At 39.7% G+C, this 22,555-nt stretch overlaps 1 protein-coding gene across 7 annotated transcripts in view; it reads left to right on the top strand.

Moving 5' to 3' along the window:
- LOC134875280 (uncharacterized) overlaps positions 1 to 22,555 on the top strand; it is a 48,285-nt gene that overhangs the window by 22,943 nt on the left and 2,787 nt on the right. Inside the window, exons 2-9 of one of the 7 annotated variants that reach the window (XM_063899790.1) lie at positions 579 to 613; positions 13,393 to 13,489; positions 16,531 to 16,746; positions 17,339 to 17,479; positions 18,931 to 19,086; positions 19,166 to 19,335; positions 21,366 to 21,500; positions 22,403 to 22,540. In XM_063899790.1, the coding sequence (XP_063755860.1) occupies positions 579 to 613; positions 13,393 to 13,489; positions 16,531 to 16,746; positions 17,339 to 17,479; positions 18,931 to 19,086; positions 19,166 to 19,335; positions 21,366 to 21,500; positions 22,403 to 22,540 (1,088 nt within the window). Of the gene's footprint in view, positions 1 to 575; positions 614 to 13,392; positions 13,499 to 16,530; positions 16,747 to 17,338; positions 17,480 to 18,930; positions 19,087 to 19,165; positions 19,336 to 21,365; positions 21,501 to 22,402; positions 22,541 to 22,555 lie in introns of all 7 variants that reach the window. The other 6 variants (XM_063899788.1, XM_063899789.1, XM_063899787.1 and 3 more) reach the window with 6 other exon arrangements.

The following is a 22,555-nucleotide window of genomic DNA, read 5'->3' as shown; positions in this document are numbered from 1 at the left end:
GTGCTTTCACCGGTTGCATTGTATTACCTCATTTACTGTTAAGGTCAGACTGAAGGTCGTTGTGTAATGAAAGGACACGTTAAGCCGGTCCTCATCAGGATCTCCAAGCCGTGGCCAGACCATTTTCAATTTTCTCACCGCTAAATTATTAAAAATAGCACTCGATTACTTATGATAATAACTTACAGAATGGCTTTCACCACCCTCAAATATTTCAGAGTAATCTCTGGCCTTCATGATTCACACGGGTGGTGCCCTGTGTGCCAAAGCTTGGCGTGGATAATTAATCTAATTTTAGCATGCAGTGTGTGAGTGTGAGGGGGAAGTAGTGGACAGCGTAGACACCTTCCCTCAGTGAGGGTGTTGACGGCTGCGTCAGTTTGACATACTGTTATCTCCCTCTTTGTCACTGTCCCTCACTCCTCTATCTTGCCGTTTCTCCTTCCCTCGCTCAGCCTCGCCCATCATATTATTCTTGCACCTGTGTTTCCTGCCATGATCTGATACCTGTAGCTAGAGAAGCAGCTGTGACGATGAAATGATCTTTAATTCATCTCTGTTTCTTCTTTCTCCAGCAGTGGATGCGGTGCCGGTACAGAAAGATGGGGATCAGGTAAAAATGCTGTTATCTTTTACTTTCTATTTTTTCATTTCTGCACATCTCAATCTATTTTTCCATTTTGCTGAAAGCCACTGTGACATCATTCAGAACACAGCAGTGCTGGTGACCTCAGCTCTCCTCTTTACGTCGGAACAGAGCGCAGACAGAAAAATGGCGGTGTGTGATAAATAGGAGCGCTGTTACTCACCCAGAATGCCCTCCTGCTGTTTGATGGCCAGGCCTCTGCCTCATAAAAGGTTCCTAGATCTAAACCCTGGAAAATAATAAATTATTCACTTTGTATTATTTTATTTTTCCCAGTCAGTGTGTGTATGTGTGCAGGTGTTTCTTTGTTATTGTTTTACTGCAGTACAGTACAGAAAAATACAAACTGTGAGATGGGTTTCGTTGTTTTGCCTCTGCATTCAAATTATAGGGAAATTCCACCAATTTGCTAAATCAAAGTCTGTTTACAAGTTTTACTTTACCTTTATTTGACCAGGATAGGTATCATTGAGATTAAAATGTCTTATTCAATAGAGTCCTGGCCCAAGATAGGTAGCAGCACAGTTACAGACAATTAAAACACACAGTCACAAAGTTCAGCCAAAGCATTTACAGACACAGCAGCCTGCTTAAAAGTCACAGAGTTAGAAATAACTATACTGTAGTATATCATCACTAGAATAACAGACCTCTATCTGACTAAACTGCCGGCATTGCGGGAAATGTAGGAAAACTAAGAAAGGAGGAGGCTTGAAATAAAAATGTTGTTGGTTCGGCTGTATGCATGTAGTAACATCCCTTTTTTCATTACCAACAATTAAATAAGGGTTTGAAAGATGCTCAGACCTTTATAGTTACAGGATAGTCCTCAATTGTATGACAATGCACCAGGACAATCTTCCTCAGACATGAGGCCAAAGTGTTTAAGGTCAGACAGTTAAGGTGTTGTTAACTTGCCGCTGTACGGGTCTGGTGGAGCATCACAAAGGATGTCCGTGAGTTATAGACCTTCCTCGACAGTCACTGAAATATTAAATATGATGGGGAGTCCTGGTGGCTGAGTGGTTGGCACATACACACTATAACCGCAATGTCCCCGAGTCAATCTGTCACATCGGTCTCTCTACAGCCTTGTGTCTAATTTGCCTTTATCCTACGAACTGTCCAATAATATACAAAGCCACAGTTTATATAAATGTGTTCTAGCTAATTTATTAGCTTTGTTGCCTCACAACAGGACACTCCTGGGTTTGAATCCTTCATCTAGCTGGATTTTCATTTTGGAGTTTGGAGTTTGTGTGTTTTCCTCCAGCCTGCAGGTGCTTTAAATCTTGTCCCACTGTCCGGATTATCTAGTTACTCTGGCTAACTAATTGGCTGAAGTGTATATAGTTGTCTGCATGTGTCTTCCCTATGATAGTTTAGTAATCTGTCCAGGGTGCATCCCTCAAATGATGTGAGCAGGGAAAGGCTGATGCTAATATGGAATATAGATGGTGAATGGAAGGAGGTTCCATATGTTCTGGCTAGGGCTGCAGCTAACCATTGAATCTTTATTATCGAGTAATCGTTTTATTATTTTTGGAATGAACATTTCTTCTATAATCTTTATTTTTAGATTATAATAATGAAAAACACAGATATTGCATAGTTCAGAAGCAGCATTTTCTGTTGGCATTAAAAATCCCTTAGATGATAAATCGATCAACAAAACAGTCGGTAACAGTTTTCTGTAGCTCAATAAACTGATTAGTTGACTCATTGTAGCAGCTTAACTTTTGGCCCAGGAGGGTTGGGGGCTATGACAGTTCCTTCACGGATTACTTAATGCAAACATTTTGCATTAAGTGTAGTGTGCGGCGTTTCAGAGGAATCACAACAAATGTTACTTTCCCCACACTTTCTGACTACAATGAATCAATCAACTGTTCAGGTGTGTATTCCCTGAGTACATTTTTATCTTAAAAGCAGAAATGTATCACATATTAACATTCCTTTCCTACTAAATCGGTGTGGTGGATGACCATTCAAAAGTTTAGTGTCCCATGACAAATGAATTGCTTTTTCTGAGGGCTTTTAAACCACATAGCAGAATGTTAATGACAATTGTTTAATATGTCCCAATATCCTCTCAAATGTTATATCTGTATGTCGCTTCAAAAGGTTATATTAGCCAAACCTTTGTGCACTCCTGTGTGTATGCCTGCACTCTCATGACTGGCTGTGCGTGCCTGTGTGTGTGTGTGTGTGTGTGTGTGTGTGTGTGTGTGTGTGTGTGTGTGTGTGTGTGTGTGTGTGTGTGTGTGTGTGTGTGTGTGTGTGTGTGTGTGTGTGTGTGTGTGTGTGTGTGTGTGTGTGTGTGTGTGTGTGTGTTGATAGTCTCTTACCAAGGCCACAGAGCTGCTCTCCCCAGGGCTCAGACTATTACTGAGCCATGTATCACTTCTCAGCTGTGGGCCCTGGGGAGAGAGAGGGAGAAAGACAAAAATACAGACATCCATCTTATTGTTTCTCCATCACTGGCGGCTGCTTTCTCTTCTATAGCCATTTTTCCTCATACACAAGGGTTGGAAGGCCAACATGCACCAGTAGTTTGATTTTAAGGTATATTTATAAGTTAGTTACAATTTTTAAGTTAAACAGCAAGATGGAACTAACATGTAGCTTCTCTCCTGATGATTTCTGTCCGCTTCCCTCCTGCCTGGAGAAAATAGGAGGGGATTTATATGAATATAGTTTATATCTTTGGTTCCGTGTTGGCATTCGGTGGGCATAGCGTCATTAGCGGAATGTGTTTTTGATTAAGTGTTGCTCCTCTTGAGCTGTGATCCCATGGCAGCCTTCAAGTTGTTTACTTCCACAAACACGACTGCTCTGCGTAATTATTAGACCTCCAGAGAGGGATGCCAGCAGGTGGAAAGGGATTTAAAAAAGAAAGATATAATACAGAAGCTCAGGGATATGATTCAGAAATGGGGGGCTAAGGAACATGTGCGACAAACAAAACAGAAACTGACAGACAAGATAAATACTATCCAGCCAGATTCAGAAATGCAAACACACTAATTATACAAAGTGGAAGGAAAAATGGCAGGCTGTGAGAGAAGACAGAGAGATTCAAACCTCAAATATAGAGTCAACAGAATTACACAATTTAGGAAATCTAATCTTTAGAAAGACCTAAAAAAGAAAGCTAAGTATATTAAGTCATGCTAACCAACTGTGCGTTGAGCTGAATGCTACGTAGCCATGCTAACGTTCTCAAATTTACAATGCTAATATGCTTTTGCTTGCCATGATCCTCGTCTTAGTTTTGGTTTTTGGTAATTAGCACTAAACAAGAAAAGCTAAGGCTGGTAATGTCCAGTTTTGCACGTTTTTGTTTACAATTCAAATAGTCTACGATACACATGACCTGCTATATGAAAAGTGGAGGATTCACAACTTTAATTTCAACTTTTCTTAAAGGTGCCATAGAAAGCATCTATCTGGTATTTTAAATTGTTCTCTGATGTAAAGAAGGTATATCACTTTGGTTGATCCCAAAAATGTCCAGATGGGGTTTTACAGGCCCATTCAAGTCCTAGAATGAAACAAGCTGAATTGCCTTATTTGGGGATTATTTAAATAGTTATGACGAGCTCTGCTCTGATTTGTTGGATTACAAGGAGTATCCATGGCTGCCTCAGAGCCCACAGAAGTAAGTGAAGTTAGCAAAACTGTTAGAGATTAACCATGGAGGCTATTGGCATCCAACCCTACATGTTTGAGCCTTTATCGGAGGAGGAAACCGATGCATTTGAAGAACAGCCAGTTGGTTGGAAATTGGAGAGCAACGTTACGGAGTGGTAAGTGTTAGCGTTAGTGTTTCCAGCAGCTGGTGCATGCAAATGTTGGGGCTGGACTACCGTGTGTTATGTCACACACAGGGACTGTTGTAATTCACCCGTTTTACCGCTGTGATATACATATTCATGATTTGCACGTGAAGGAGGAAACAATGGTGTTTGAGGTTCACGGTATGTCAGTTCAATGTACCGAACACTCCTTATTAAACTATGGCAAGGTAAATACAGTTTTACACTCCATGGCTCCTTTAAAGGGGGCATGAATGTGTGTAGTAAACTTCCCAGCAATTATTTCAAAAATGTAATCAGCCTCATGGCGGCACCAACGAGAAAGTCAGGGTATCTCTGAAGTCAGTAGGATTTATCCTCTGGGTACCATGAATGTCCGTTTATATTTTATTGCAATATGTCAAATAGTTGAGAAAGGGTCAAAGTTTGGTTTCCTTGTTTTGTACTGCATTAAGCAATAAACCACTGAAAAGTATACCAGACACAAACAACAGCTCAAGTTTTACTAATGAAGGGGAGTCTAAGCTATGAGCTCATCATGCTGCACCCACACATTACAACGCTATCAACTTCAGTGAGGAAACGCCCCTGCAGCATTAGCCTCAGTAAAAAGGCACATTAGCTGAAATATTAGCCTATTTGTGGTTCCACTAAAAGTCCGATCAATAGTGAGTGCTCCTGACAGATCTCCTCTGAGGATAAACGCCTGCCAAATTCTCGAAAGCCTGATCAAAAGGATGGAAAACACAAACAGATCTAAATGATATAGGGTGCAGCTAAACAAAAGACCTATTTGAAGCCCTGATCCTCGGTTCAGGGCTTCAAATTAGTTTCTAAAAAACGATTCTATAAAGAAATTTTCTTGAAAGCTGCGGCTAGACATTTCGTCATTATATGATTTATTTAATGTTTCCCATTTTAATGCTGCAATGTTTTCCCATAGAAGCTTTTCAAACTGCATTTTCAAATTATATTTGAAAATGTAAGCCCTTTTTTGGGTATAAAAAAAAGTCTTATGGTGCGTTCACACTGGCATTAAAGTTAATGAAATTCCTAAAAGATATTCAGCTCTGAAAGCAAAATAAATCCACAGTTCTACATGTTTTAATTCAGTTGCTTATCTTGCATGTAGTACAAAATCCCATCATTGGTTTCTATTATACACTATAATAATATGACTTACTTATGTCACGTATTGTTCCACTGATAAGCTTCCAACCTCCAAAGTTGTAAAAGAATATGAAATTAATAAGAACTCCTAACCTGCAAAATTCATCCGCCACTCTGTTTTTTTCTTTGCCTCCCTGAAAAGATTCTTAAGCATTTACTGAATTCCTGTCATTATTGTAAGATATAGTTGAATATTTTGTCAAATAAACAATTTGCGTATATATTATTGTATGCAGTTGAATAACGGGTGGTATGCTCCTGCTATGACGTGCAATCCATCCACAGTACATTATATTGTACCAAGGCACCGTGACCCTGATAAGGTAAACAGGTATAGAACATGGACAGATGGATAGGTAGACATTATTTGTTAAACTGCCTGCTTCAGGAAAATGCTTTATGATGGCATAATTGTGATTTAACCAGCTGGGCACAGAGTTAAAAGTTGAGCTGAAAGACCTTCAATGTTATCGTAGCTGAATGGATTTGAGTTTCATTCTCATTATGCTGCCACATTTGACTTCCATTCAGGAAAATACAATATTGGCGAGGCAACAGGGAGAGGCGCAGCTGTTGTATACTTTATGGTGTTGATATGAATACAAAATATGAGCAAACGCTCATTACAAAGATGGTGATCATGCGTGAGTTTTTTGTCCAGGAGAGCTTAACATTCACACACTCAGAGGTGTGTCTGAGTCCGAATCCTGCAACCTCTGACGCAAGCTGTGTTAAACACACTCTGTCCAAGGTCAGAGATGACACCACTATCGTAGAAATGTATAATAGTCCCATTTAATTATATATATATAAGTCACTGTAAGTTTCTTCTGCAGTTAGACTTTCCCACAGTTTCAATCCACATCTCACTAATGAAATTCACATCAAGCTGCTAAAATATTGACTTCCTAAGAAAGACAAATGTCTGTCTCTCTGTCCTTTGTTGTAATATAAACTGCCTTGTTGCCTGCAGTTTGTCCTTCTGACCAAATGTTCAGAATGTGATTGGCTCTTCCCCTTCTTCCTTCCCTTTAAGAATCTGGTTTAATGTTTGATCGGGGTCAGATCCTGTAGTATTTTGGTTGTGCTGGTTATCTGGCCTCCAGCTGGAATTGATTCTGTTAAATGCTCTGCTCTTTATTAAATAACACAACTTTGATTTGAAGCTTGTAGATTTGTTCTTTTCTTACCAGAAGGTGATTAAGTGTGGAATTTCCACAACAACCACTATAACCAGCTCCTCACACGTTTAACTCAAAAGAATCCTGATTAAAACCTCCTATACAGTTTATTTACTTATTTTAAGTTAGACTACGACCCTGAACATTGTTGTGTTTGCATTTCCTGAATAAATAACTTGTAAAGGGCAACACACAACGTTCTTCCATCAAGCACAACACAAAGTAATTGCAAAGGCTGACAGGGTTATCCAAGCCAAAGATTGCCTGATCAGCTGGGCCTGTGTTTGATATTAATGATGGATTCATAAAGAAAACTGGATACAGATGGAGCCTTTAGGGACCTAATGATTTAAAAAGGGTATTTATGTGTTTGTACTGAAAGCTAGAATAGTTCTTTTGTAATGAGTCGATGGGACCAAGTATTTCTAGGCTTTGTGGCATCAGATGACAACACAGTAATTCCAGGGTTTGGCTACTGTGTAAATTGGGTTTAATTCTGAATAAAATGTACTGGCATAAACTCACTGTGCTGTATCCTTACCTCATATTAAAGAAAGGAAATGTATTTTTTGAGCCATTGTAATGCCGTAAATCCAGCAAAAACAACTCAGTCCATCACTTTGGTCCGGACATAAATATCTCATGAACTGTTGGTTGGGGATCTGTGACTGAGGATGAATCCTGCTGTGTGATCTTCGCAAAATATCTTAGCAACTATTGGATGGATTGCCATTGCCAAATTTGTCCAAACAGTCATGTCCCCTGATAAAAATATATTTTCTGACTGACCGGTCATCGTCTGTTCAAATGTTCTTTGTGTTTGGTGCTAATTAGCAAATGGTGAATATGGTATAGTTAAATGGCATCAAATAATTCTTAATGGATCAGTAATAAACAAAAAAAGCTATAAATGAACTAAATCTAAATATTTTTGCTGCTATTAATAATACTTCTGCACACCTGGTCAGTCATTTTATAGGTTCTCCCTTTTACAATATGTTATTAAGTAAAGTGTATTTTTTAATAAAATGCACCAAAGGCTACGATTAACGATTAAGTTAAGTGGTCAAACAGTTGTTTTACAATCAACAGGACTCTAACAGGTCGGCATAGGTTATACATTGAATACATTAACATTTAATTAGGCAATTGCTAAGCAGACAACAATGAACTGCCCTTTATTTAAGCAGTTTTCTCTTCTGAGTGACAATCGAGTCCATTATTTTTCCAACTAATGATGAGGTGGTTCTTCCTCGGATCTCTGAGTGATTTATTTTAGTTGTTGAAAAGTTAATTCGCCTCACTCAAAGCTGCAGGCCCATTGCTGAGCATGGTCATTAGCTTTAGGGATTATATAAACCATTATTCAATTATACAGTTTAGTCTGTCAGCTGTGTTAGTTTACCACAATGAGTCTTATTGATTATCGTGATAAAAAAGTCACTGATGTTATTTCTTCTTATATAGTTTTGCTCCGGTCTAGTTGTGACGCAGGTGTGCATGCTACCGTATAAATGAATCCCCAGATATTCCTCTGCACTTGTTAATAAGGATCTGACACAAAAACCCAACAAAGCGATTTGCGACTTGTAAAAGGCTTTTCTAAATCCCTCTGCAATCTCAGCGGCTGCTTTGTTAGAGGAGGATTATTCTTATTCCTGATTCACATGTCAGGAAAATAAACATATCTGACATGAATATTACATCGAAGCTTCCCAGAAAGCGAAAGGGGCCTTCAGGAAGTCAAAATTAATTCTAGCTTTCAGCTTTGGCTCGTCCATAGTTTCAATTTGCTAACCGTTCGCTTTATTTGACACCAGAGGACAAATGTTAATCAGGGCAGCAAGGCCTTAAACCAACTCAGACCCAAATTCACATTCATAAGAAATCTTGTAGTTATAGATTCTCTGAGCCCAGCATCTGCTTATTAAAGCATGAATAAATTCAAAGACGGAGGCCGAGCTCCATCTTAATGTTTTAACACCACTGCTTTGCCGCTTTCTGAAAGGTGGTTTTCCAGCAGCCATGTTATCACTGTATTAGCATTTTTATTATTATTTGGTGGGCTTCTTTGGAGGGCCTTGTGGGAATGAAGGATGCGCCGTAACAGCTGCTCAAGATTAGATTTTTATGTAAAAACCCATCTTTTGTATATTTTTCTATCACACAATTGAAGGTGCAATAAGAGAGGAACATCTTCCCTCACAATGAAATGCGGTTGATTCATAAATCTAGGGTATGAACGTGTTATTACTGTTGGCTTTGGGCAATTCTGCTTACAGGAAATAGCATATCATGACAATTAGTAGTCCAAAATCACAAGCATTAGTGAATACGTTTGGTATTTAATTGATATGTATTACAGGATTAATAAGTGATAAGGTAATAACAGTTGACTATAATTAATACACTTTTATAACTAAAATTGGCCCTACAAAGCTTTACAAATTAAAGAAACTTATACAGCAGAAGCAGGACGACCAAAGAGTGGCGAGCGTTTTTGGCAGTGTAAATGCTGTATTTTTGGAAGCGTTTTATTCTTAACCATACAGAGAGGATTTTTAAAATGCCAAACCCTACCCACAGATTGAGATTTCTTTCTTTATAGCTATGAGTGGGTGTAGGACAGCATAAGCTCTTCTGTAACCATCACTTTTTCGTATCAAATACAGGAGATTGATTATTTAGATTTAATTCAGTCGATGCTTTCATCCAAAGCAACTTACATTAAGCGCAATCTATCATGAAGATACAAACTCAAACATTAGCTTTGAACAACCAAATCTTTTTAAGTGCTAGTGCATTGACTTCAAATAAGCCAAACCCTTTGAAATGCTACATACAGAAATGAGAAGGTTGGTAAGGTAGACTCCATAAATGCTGCTGAGAAGTTTAGAAAAGTATCAAGTATAATCATCTTCATAAACAATACAGCCACAAGATTGAAGAGAAGTTTGTCTCAAAGTTGGCATTTACTTTGATAGGTTTAGGGCGTTTTCCGCGTCACCTCTCATGCAGACTAATTTGTGGCTTTGAATGTTACAGCTGTGATAACAAGCTTAAAGTGCCACCAGAGAAACTACAGTATACGGGTGCTTTGACAAAGGGCAAAAAAAATCTCTTTTGACAGCAGAGTATTTAAATTCTTTGCCAGATTTGAAAATGTTCCCCCCCTCCTTTGGGCTTGTTGTACAGCATGATTAATACGCCTGATTCTCTGTGTGTTTGTATGTGCACGTGTATGAGGACACACGATTGACAGCGTCCAGGTTTAGTCTACCATCAGATTAGCTGTTGCCCCTAGCAATAGGGTCACTGCTGAATGGTATCCATTGGTTACCTAAACATTCTGGGCAGTGTAGATGGATAAAGAGGGTTGGTGCAGCTGACAGCACATAAACTACACTCAATTTCTATATATCTCCCGTCCCATGCCAGCAACACCCTGTGTCATTCTACACCATGACTGAAAGCTGTTACACTGTTACACATAGGCTTGGTTTACACACAGAAAAAGGCAAATTCAAACTTAAAATATGTAACTTTTTTCTCCATTTGAGAAGGCAAAGACAACATTTTTGCTTCAACATATTATAACAAGGTTTATGTTGATTGCACGACGCAATAGCTGTATAATAACACCATCAGAGTTTAGACTGGCAACATACAAACTTCGTTATTAGTATGTTATAAAACATGCCTTCCTATTCATACTACAGGTTATTTGACTCTTCCTTTATTATAGCATTGAGGTTGGGGTTATTTTTGTATGGTTGTTTCTTGCTTTAGACAGTTAAGTTAGACAGGAACCTAGCATTAGCCATGTTGCTAACAATAAAGTAGATCCATCTGGTTTTCATATCAACATCAATGGACAAGAAAAACGTCATAAAATCTACGTTGTTTGGAACCAAATGATGTGTGTGCTGTGTTGTTGGCAGCTAATAGGGAAGAGTAGCACCAACAATAACAGCACTTTGAAACTTTAAGGCAGTTTTTAAGATCAGATTCACTTTAAATATGAAGAAGTTATATTTTAAACTGCAGCATCTCGTGACCTTTCTAAATCAATTTAAACTCCCCTAGACAGGGCAGACTAATTCCAATTGCAAGAACTCAAGAATTAGGCTTGAGACCAGTTTCTATGTCCCGAACCTTCTCCTCCCTTCTTTAAATCTACCTCTTCTCTTCCCGCCCTTGCTACACCTGTATGTTTCTCCTCCCCTTCTCCCTCTCCTTCCTCCCCTCTTATACCACACCCAGCATGGCCATCCAGAGTTTTCCTGGGAAAGGATCAATGTAAGTCTCTTTGTGAAATCTGCTCCTTTAATTTCCCCCTCAATCACTCATCCACCTATGTTTGGGCTTAGCGGACACAAATCTGCATCCGACATGTTGATCCTTTCCTGCCACTCTCTCTTTCCCTCTCTTATCTATCTCTCCCACTCCCTCTTCTTATCCTCCAGTTTGTCTTTTCTTCCTCAAAACCCCCCCACCAATGGTATCCTCTCGTGGTCCTCTGCTAATTTACTGTACTGCTAGCCTCATATACATACAGAGTCACAGATAACAGGCTGTAATAAGCTTTGACCACGACTGAAGCCTTCGCAGAAGTCCCAGTTTTTCACTGAAGGCACTGCTTGGTGATGTTAATCTCTAATCGGATTCTGTACATTCAGCAGAATTGATTTGCACAATGTGAATTTTGTTGACCCACATATGCTTGGAGGCAAATACGTCAGAGGGACACACTTCTGTTTCAAGCAACAGAGTCTTGAAAATATTCTTGTACATAAAGTACTTACTGACCTAAACAAATCGGAGTTTCACTTTGAGATCACTTAGGATTAACAAATGCAAGCAAATTTGTTAGATATACAAATGATACTTTGTTCTGGATATCGCACTTTAACCAAGTAAAGGCTTTCTCCTGTTATTCAGTAGAAGTAACTGAGTTGTTGGTTTTGTGGCCTTGTTCTGGTGGACGTGTTTATAAACAAATAAACAAAAGTAGACACAAAGCAAATTCTGTCATTCCAACTGAAGAGTGTCCAATATGTTTTTATTGGTCTACACACACTCTTAGATATTCTACTTTATTCCTCAGCTAGTCACTAAATGCCTGCTGTTTGGTGCGCAGAGGTAGTGTTTGAACATCTATTTATCTTTTACAGATTTGATTAGAGTCCAAAATTCTGCTTAATTTTTAAACATTTTTGAACAGAGGTCCGTTCAATGTATGTTGGTTTGACTTAGCAGTAAAGGATAGTACAAAATAGAATTAGGGAAATATGTGTTCACTTCTTGTTTATTGGAGATTGAACACTTTTTCTAGTGGACACCAGACTAATGGAGGACAAATCCATAATCATGGATTGCTATACTAACTACATCTGTATGCCTGCCGACTCACTGCAGTGTTACTTCACCATACAATGTCACTGTTACATACAAAGCAGACAGGTACACACTTCATGATACTACACTTGTTCATTGCAGAGGGACCAGATAATATGAGCTTTTCCTTATTCAATATATATATATATATATATATATATCACATCAAATCTACCACACAATCCCTGGTGTAACACAGTCTGCATGGTTCTGGTTCCGACTGCAATCAGGAGGACTCCATTAGGAGCGGGGCTCTGTGTTTCATTAGTCTGCTTGTTGGTTTGTTACAGTATGAGCACTGGCGCCAGGAGTACAAATCACAAAAGCATCAGGGTGAGCAGTTTCAGGTTGGTGTGACTGGTCTTTGATTTTCATCGCCTGGCTTTAAAAATAGTTTCTGAGGAACAGCATTTGAGTATATTTATGAATCAATTTTACCTTAAAAAACCTCACTAATCTGACATTATATATTAAAGGCTGTTAGGAAAGAGGTGGATATGGAGGGAGGTTTCACTTATCGCTCTATTTTCTACATTAAAAAACAGATAACTAAATGTATTTTAGAAAGAATACTGCTGTTTGACTAGAGAACACAGTTTTAATCCTGTATTATAATATAAACATCTCCTTACTAAACTTGAACTTCTAAATTTCTTTACTAATTTCCATAACTCGTCTAACCTTTTACAACTAAAATCCATAAATCAATCACAAAAGGTTCCTTATCATCAAGTTTTCATGGGGATTTGCCACCTACTACCAGCTGCTGAGCTCACCAGACTCTCTGTTCCTATTTTAACTGCATTTGAATCGTTAATTAAGCATACATTTTTCTTTTAGCCACAGCACAGCTTAAAGTCTCTTCTTTCCAAGCAATGATCCCTGCAGGTCATTCACGAGGTGTTTGAATAACTAACCCTGCTTTCTTATTCCCTCTAAAACAATCTCCCTTCTCTGCTTCTATCTCTACTCAACTATTTTATGAATCTTCAAAATATTTGCTCTCTTCACGTCAATTTATTTTATTCTCTCTCTTACATCTATTCTGATCTTGTTATTTTACCTGACATTGGATTTATTTGATCTACATCCTCCTTTCTCTTGAATTCCCTCATCTCTTTATTTTTCGGTAAACCCTCTCTGCTTCAACCACTCTTTATCTTTCTCCTTCTCTCTTCAGTTGTCCATGGAGGACACTACTTCCATTCTTCCTCGCCTCAAGAGGAAGCCCCCTCAGGCCTATGGGATCGGCGCTCTGGCTAAGTCCTCTCTGACAGGTGTGTCAGGTGTGTGTCTGTGCTGCTAGATGGTAAAACAGCCCCCATGTTGACTCCATGTGCTCCACAGAGGGTCAAGGGTGAAGTTGTTGTTGAGAAGTAACGGGGGCTAAACTTCCTTTCCCCGCTGTGTAAAAGATAGTTTTGGGTTTATTTACGTGATATTCAAATGGTTATTTGTTGCAGCCGTGCAGGAGCTGAATGATCAATGTGTGGTTTGGTTTTAAATAACTACCAGTATCTGCCGCATCATTTTTCCATTTGTGCATTTTCAATAGAATTCAGAGTAAATGTGGCATGAAGACCAATTCAAAACAGTTTCAAATACTTAGTATTCATTATGCTTGAAATGTAATGGTTACTTATGTAACATGCTAAAATCAAAGAGGCTGCTTCTCATGCAAAAACAAAAACCATCAACTTATAAAGACCATAAAAAATATCTCATATGGCTTAACATCCTACCTCCAAATACTTATGCTAGTCTACAGCTATGAAAACAAACTAATTAAGAATGATATCAAAGAACTGCTTATTTGCCCCAAAGGTTTTTACCTACTGTGTGTCATTTTAAATTATATTTATTTGGAGGGAATATCTTTAATTGATTACACATTAGGAACATTAAATGAGGGACAGTCCGTAGGGCTGTTTATGGCCTCTAGGATACCAGAGGTTATCTTGCATCTGGAGGTGCTTTTGCTTTAGATATGTTTTAAAAATAAAAACTCCATTCTGCCTGTACTCTCACTTAGTTTCTGCACTGCCTGCACACCAAAAGAAAATCATCCGACACACTTGGGGGAAAAAAACTGAAATTATCTTTTCACCTTTGCCATAAACGGTGGATTTTCTAAATCAAACTTTGCCTCGACAACAACTTCACTCTAGAGCAGCGGGAGGAGGAGCTTGGAACCAACATGGCCACCCTGTGGGTGCCCCTTCCTTTATCACTCCCTACTTTACCTTCTCTTCCATTGACACAACAACAACAGACGTCAATGACGCATTTCGCAGAGTCATTGATGGAAATCCAATCAGATCTTTTTATTTCAAATAAACTAAAGTAAGTGAGATTACTTACTGTAATGACCTACAGTAGCATCTCCACAGGTGTGTTGGGATATGTAGTATATTCGTACCGTGGCAGTGCTGGTGGTGGTGTGGCCCGATATATATGTGAAGAAGTGGCTCTTTTGTGTCGTGACTTCAAGTGGCCAGTGCCTCTTGTGTGTTATATTTGTGTTTGCAACTGTAGTGCTCTGTGCTTTGCAGTGTTTGAGTGTAGCAGAGTGTCTGTGTAAAAAGTGTCCTTTTGTTTTTGTGTCTGGTGCACTTTGAATAAATCTGTTGGTATAATTTAAAAGGGTTTAGCATTATTTTGTAAGCCTTTGAATAGCCAGGACCCCAACACCCTCCCTCACCCCTCATCCCCATTCTTTCAATTCCTATTTCCATCTCCAATTAGACTCCACAGGGATTGTTTGATTTTCAAATGAGATTGGCTCTCTTTGTCTAAGGGGGAAATTTTTTTTCTATTTATAACTCAGCCTGTATGTTGTCCCCTGGACCGGGGGGGGGGGGACAATTTCCAAAGCTCTGTCCTTGTTTATAAACGTCTGTTTGATTTTAATTTCATTTTTCATTGATCAGCCTCTGTGCGAGTGTTTGTCTCAGAGTATATATCCCTGGTTTCAATCCTGCATTTGCATCTTAATTAGGAAGAGATTTGCCAGTGGACCCTCCTTAACGTGTGTTTACACCCAACGATGACTTTCCTGTGCCTCTCTCGACGCTTTTAATTACACAAAGTCTAATGAATCTCATTTATTCTGTTTACCGGGAGATGAGTAATGACTTTAATCATTAATATGGGTTAGTCAGCGTTTCAGCTGTCATCCGAGTTCTCTTCTGTTTGAATCAAGCACACAAGCAACCCTATCAAATTCGTCACCATAGTTAGCTCATGTCACCTGGCCTCTGACTGGTTTTGCGGAAATCTGCATTTTTATGATGCAGATTCAGATAATGAAATGTATTTAATCTATTTAAGTACTAATAAGATCCGCTTTCATAAATGTATCTTAATATTTCACACTTTTATTTAATAAGATCCCAGAGATGTAAGATGTTGTTATTCATTTTTATTAATGAGTTCAAGAAAGAACAACTAAAGGAGTACTTACCTTTATAGTGTACCCAGTTTTTATCTGAATCTCAACAGACTGAGACAGTTTATCTTTTTTAAGTAACATTTCAGAACCCACTCATTAGTAAATGAGGTCATGTTAGATTTTATCATCATTCTCTGCACATCCATATCAGTCACATACGTCGTGATCATTTAAAATAGAATAGAATATGATGAGATTGAAATGAACAGATGGTGAGTGGAGACTGTGAAGACTCATTTTGATGATCGGCATGGGGGTAATAACTGAAAAGTGGAAAATGTAAAAGGTTTTGGTGAAGGTACTTTGTAGTAGCCGGTTGATATTCTGGGGCTTAGCTCTACTGATGGACGTTTGAAGCAGCAGTGGTTTAAAGGTTAGCAGCACGTTTGTTTCAAACAAATACATATTCACACTCTGTTGTGTATCATGGCATTTAGGAATGAAACTCTATACTACACCAGCTGGAGGCTCGTTAAGTAAGAGATTGAAGGTTTAAATATCAGGCAGATTTTTGCTAAAAAAGAGAAATTGTTCCTTAAACCTACCTTAGGTAACGGAATAGATATTCATGGACTACTTAATGTATTTGAAAATACTATGAATAGCCATGTTCTCAGACCCACAGACTGAACAAACATCATTCCAGTACATTCTTTACCCCATTGGCATTAGACAGTTTCATTCATTAGACAGTTTCCCTCTCATTATCATACACCCCCCCCCCCCGGGGCTCAGCTGGAGGTGTCATCAACTGCAGAGGCCAGAAGTAGTTCTGACAGTGTTTGTGTGTGTCTGGTGTGTGTTGTCTGTATGTGTGTGTGTGTGTGTGTGTGTGTGCCCCTCCTGCTTCCCCCATACCTGTGGTAGGTGTGTCTCGCTCCATGAAGGACAAAGTGACCAAGCCCACTGCCATGGCCCACGGTCGCGTTGCCCACATGATCGAGTGGCAGAGCTGGGGCAAACCAACTGCGGGGCCGCTGGGGAGCGCGGTGCACACCAGCCTGCAGAGGGAGGAGAGGAGGATCGAGAATGATGCCTACAGTGACCTCAGTGACGGAGAGAAGGAGGCTCGCTTCGCTGCAGGTGAGGGGATATCGGAAAGTTCACAGTAAGGTCTTTTTTGTCATACCATTTGATTTAGCAGATGCTATTATCCAAAGTGACTGTCATGAAGTCATAAAACTAAAATAAGCCAAACCTTTAGGTGCTATATACTGAAGTGAGATTTATCACTGTCCATGGTACAGTAGAAACTGGTGGGTTACTGAAAATATTCAGGCTTGCTGAGTCCTGATATAACTTTGTCGATAGCAAACAGGTATGTTTAAAGTAAGTAACCAGAGGTAAGCTACGTTTTAGGGCTATATGCAACCTTAACTTCAAATTACTTGATGTTTTTAAACTTTGCGGAAATGTTTAACTAGCTTTGGGAAAGTGCCATTGGTTGTGCTTGTGGCCCATCTGGTACTTCTACCAGAGTTAAACGGATAATTTGTTATTCCTTTATTTATCCGCATCAGATTTCCTGCTTGGCTTGATCACTTTTTTATTTTACTCCACGCCTTATTTACATTTTTATGTTTCAGCAAAGCTACGACTGGGATTTGTTGTATGCATGACAATTGTGTTTCATTTAGCTAGAACATCTAACAGTTATTTAACTCCCACTCTTTAGGTATAATGCAGCAGTTTGCCATCTCTGAGGCGACTCTGTTTGGCTGGAACTCAATGGACGGGGAGAGTATGGGAGCCGGCTCCAACCAGGGCAGCGTCGCTCACCTCAGCGAGGTCAACCAGGAGAGCATCACCAGCAGAGGTACTGCACCTTAAACCTTCCTGCAAATAGCTATAAGACACAGTGTGGAACCATTGAGAAGATATGGTAAGGCAATCAACATTAACCCAGAGTTAGAGGTTGAATGTTGGGGAGGAATATTGGTCATGTGTTTAGTTGTATTCATGTAATGCATAAAACAGTCACAGCATTACAGACATTTTGCAGCAGATTGTAGTATAATAGCACTTCTCATATGTCTTGAGACCACACAGTAAACTATTATGTTTTGAATTGTGCGTAGATGCACAGTTTTGGAAAAATTAAAGCCCCATTGGAACCTAAAAAAACCCCAAAACGCAGAGTCAGTGATTCTGACGAGCAGCTGTAAAGGACTTTTGGAGGGCGGGCACACAGCTGCACACTACCGCCTTTTACTGCTACCGGGCACTCGCTCAAAAACTCCCAAATGACAAACTCTGATGACAGCCAGTCAGTTCTGAAATATCAGAACACATTCTCATTAGAGTGTGATAAGGGTGCGAGTTCTGCACAAAAGAAGAGTTGAAGTAATGATGACGTTAATCTTGGCTGAATGAAAGAAAGACAGTTGAGTAAACAAACTGATATTATGATCACATCCAAGGTGCTTAATTTAGTCGCAAATAGGATGATAACACAAAGAGAAGAGAAGGCAAGTGGGTCTATTTCTGGAGGTTCAAAAATACCACAGAATTCATTTGAAAAACACTGAAAAATTGTTATTTTTTAGTTATCGCTGGAGTGACGCAAAGCAGAGCGCTGCCAAAGCCTGAGGGAGCCTGTAGGTTAGCACAAGGACTTAGCACTCCTCTCATTACCACTGCCATATGTGTTTGGCTTTGTGCTTTATTTAGCATGCAACACCAACACAGATGTACACACACACACAAAGCAGCAATTAAGTTGTTTTCTGCTGTAATATCAGCTAAAGAGCTGAGGGGATGTTTCTCCTCCACAGTCAGTTGAATTTCAGGTGCGCGCTCTATACTAAGAACATAAATGCAAATATGCTAATAATTTTTACATTAAAATGGTAACAGTTGGTTGCTTTAAGATGAGGGCTGGTTCATGCTATGTCGCTCATGTCTTAATCCACAGCCCTGGGTCTGAGGTTGGATGAAGTATCTTCTTTATTACTCTATTACAGTGTATTTACACAGAGTACATCCCAACAAAACATTGTAATGCAAGTGTTTTTTTTGTTTTTCAAGAGATAAAAGCTCTTGTGTGAGCAGGCTGAGGTGTCAAAGTCTAATGTTATAACTGTCTTATGTTATCTAAAAGAAGGACAATTTCAAATCTTTGAATAATGACTCTGTTTAATCCCAAAAGTGAAGAGAAAATAATAAAAACTGGTTTGTGGAATTCTGTAATGAATCACTATCCTTTCGTTTCCCTACTACACTGTCCTCATTTGTCTCACTCCTCTCACCTCTCTGTCCCCCTTGCAGACCAGGTGCTCCACCACTCCTCGGCGGACGTCTGGCCTCACACCTACGTGTCACAGGGCTTGTACTGCCTGTCGTCCTCTGACGCCTGGGACCCCATCACCAGCCAGCCCTCGGGCATGGCCTCGCCTGCTGCAGGCTCATACATCATGAGTGCAGGTAAGAACTGAATCTATTCTCTACACTTTTTAACAGTAGCCTGTGTCTCTGAGCCGCGAGTGTGTATTTGTGGTTCCAGGTGGCGGCAGTGGACCAGCGGGGACTCCCGGTGAGGGGTATGAGGGGACGGTGGGCAATTACCTTCAGCAGCATCATTTCACCTTGCAGCAGCAGAACCAACTCCAACAGCTCCAACACCTTCACCAGTTCCAGCAGCAACAGTTCCTGCAGTACCAACAACAACAACAGGTGAGCTGTACCAATACTGTTCATTCATGCAGTGTGTAATAGAGCCTTCCTCTATGGAATGAGCAGCATCAGGTAAACCAGCACCAACTGTTGGGGGTCTGAATTTGCCCAAACGGCTACATAACTGGATTTCAACAGAATACTTGAGTGGAAAGAGCGACATCAGCAGATAATATTAAATCTAGTGGCATTCCAACCTGTCTCTGATGTACATCTCAAGGATCAAGGTTCTTTCTTATCAAATGCACAGTAGCTACAGTGTAGTTATGGCAAGCTCCTCCAATAATGCAGCATATTATAAAAGGACATAAGACAAAATAATAAAATAAAGATAACAAAATCATTAAAAAAAAGATTAGATTAAATAAGAGTACAATAGTGCAGGTATTTTGTTACACCAGTCTATAAGTAGTGCAGATGAAGTATATACATGTAAGAAAAATAAATAAACACAATAAGCTAAGTATATGCATGGAATGTTGAAAGTGACCTAGTATATGCAGGATTCTATGTACATGCAAATAGAGTTAAATATACAGTAACAGGATGTACGATTAAAGATTAAATATTGTAGGGTGAAGTACAATCTAATAGTGCTATTAAGCTGTGGTAGCATCAAAGGTGGTAAACATGTTAAGCAGCGCATTCGCTATTAGCTTGAAGCATTCAGCTTCTTCAGTAATGGACAGCAATGCTATAGTGAGCTACTGCATCACAACACATTTAAGCTAGGTAGGTTGAAAAAGCTTCATCGTGCCAAAAACACAGATGCAGTTTTACAGCGCTACCATCAGACACTTGTCTGTTTTCTAACATAAAAATATAACCTATTATTTTTGAAATTATTATTATCATATGTAAGAGGGACATTAACATCGTCAGTGTATTTCTTTATTTGTTTCCCCAAAAAATTTTCTGAAGATGAATCATTAAGGCTGAAATGTTTGTGTTTTGGAAACTCAAAGCTACGTGGGGTTACATAATCAAATAGAGTGAACAGTAATTTGAAAGACTAGCAGCAACCGGCTTCCTTCAAAATGTTTTTGCCAGTTGAAATTAGTTGTTTAGTATAAAAGAAGTCATTCTTAGGACACAGTTCCATGTTTAAATGAAAGGCTTCACCGCTGATATCCATCTCTCAGGCTGGAGGGAGCTTTTCTGCAAATGTAGTGAGTCATGATGAACAGTGACACCTCAAGACTTTTAGGTCTACGGTGGATGCTCCAGCATTGGTACATCTCAGAGCTCATTAAGCGCCCGAGGGTTATGAAATAATAGTTTGAAAAGGTCAGTGACTGTGTCTTAAAAAGGGCGCGCTGATCCGAGACCACAGAAGAAATGAGCTTGTTAGCTCTGCTGTGTGTATCATTATGGTTTCCCTTCTGAAGGAGATATTTAATATATCACATTTCATTTATAATAAAACTTTCCATCAGTCCGTCAACTCTTCGAGCATAAGAGCCTTAGACATCACCATCCCTGACTCATCATGTATAAGGGTATATAAAGTAGATGCAGACCTTTGTTAGTGACTGAAAGGAAGTCCTTCACAGGTCTCTGGCACAGACTGCTAAATGCTGAAGGAATAAAATGCTTTGTCATTTGCTTAGATTTTTTTTATACTTAGCTGGAATGTGTTGTGATGCAGTAGCTCATTGTAGCATTTAGAAATCCTTTATTATTCCCACCATGGGGGAAATTAACTTTGTTACAGCAAAGGGACAGCTCAGACAAGAATAAGAAGAGTAGAGTAGCATATTAAATAAAGAGGCAAGAACAAAATAAAATCAAGCAGCAGCATATTAAAAAAGTAACCAGATATAAAAAGAGGGTGAGGTAGCAGCAAGTAAAACTAATTCATTAACGTGTATATTGTCCTGAAACTCTAAGGAGCTGCAGGATCTCTTAAGGATGGTTATATTTAGTTTGAGTCATTAAAAAACAAATGGACCCTTTGGAAATATATTAAGTCTACATTACAGTCCATCTTTATTAATTCTCTTTCCTTCCTCTCCTATCTCTGACTACAGTCTATGGAGCAAAGGCTACATAGTGCCTCCCATTCCCTCCAAGCCACACCCAACAGCACCATCCACAGCCTTGGCCCTCCCACCCACCCCCGGCTCGCTGACCTGTGGGGAGCTGCGCTGGTCGAGGCACACCACGTAGGCACTCCCCTGCTGAATCCAAATGGTCGGATTACAGACTTTGCGGACTAGATGGTGCTTTAATGTATTCCGATGTAGTTTGCAAGGGCGCGGGGGGGTGTGACTGTGCAGACAGTCAAAGGCAAACAGGACAGGCCTCTCCATTTAGGAGTGGGACGAGAATCACCGTAACGATGACAGCATGTCCTGTTGTGCATTTAATACTCTCTTGTTATTGTAGGAAGCCGAGGTTTATCTTCTTTGATGTCAGGCGTGTGTCTTCAAAGGTGAAAATAGTGCACTTATCATAGTAATATTAAGCTGATGTTCATATACTGCCCAGGAATAGCCTTTTTTGAGTTCTTCTCCATCATGTGTGACACTCATTTTTTTTGTCTTTTGGATCTGGATTTGTTTATATCAGCAGGCGTATTTAGCACACATCTGTAGTGCAGTGAATGATGGGACAAACTGCCAGGGAAATCGGCAAGGTAGGAGACAGGCTGAATGTCTGCATGGAGCACTGCCAAAAGCCTGCATGACAGCCTTTAGTGGACCTGATGAATTTTTGACAAAAGGGAGTCCTTAAATCTGCCTGCTCCTCGGAGTAGCATGCTGTGAAGTCCGCAAGTTTGCAACTCTAGGCATTTGGATTCAGCATCTGTGTCTGTTGTACTTACCTAAGTATGTGTCTTGTCTCTCTGATGTCCTGCATAAACAAATCAAGCTGGGGTCAGGACATGGGAGCTCATATTCTGCATCTCTAACTTCCTACTTTTCTGTCTTCTGTCTCTGTTTCTGTCTTTCTGTGAGGGTTGATGTCGGTCTGTGGTCTAACTTGTTAAAAAGCCATTAACCTGTTGAGTCCTCTTCCACAGAAAAAGACAGGACATTAAATCAATGAACTCGACTTGTTGCAGGGGGAGATCATCGGCCAGCTGAATGGACAGATGGTTGACATGATCGGAGGAGTGGAGACGGTTGGAGAGGAGCCAGAGCTCGAGTCTGAAGACACCCCTGAGCAGCACGAAGAGGAGGATGAGGAGGAGCTGACAAAGGCGAGTTCTTTCAAC

This window comes from Eleginops maclovinus, chromosome 13, assembly GCF_036324505.1.
Source record: "Eleginops maclovinus isolate JMC-PN-2008 ecotype Puerto Natales chromosome 13, JC_Emac_rtc_rv5, whole genome shotgun sequence".
NCBI classification, from domain to species: Eukaryota; Metazoa; Chordata; class Actinopteri; order Perciformes; family Eleginopidae; genus Eleginops; species Eleginops maclovinus.
This window is presented reverse-complemented; position numbering and strand designations above follow the sequence as displayed.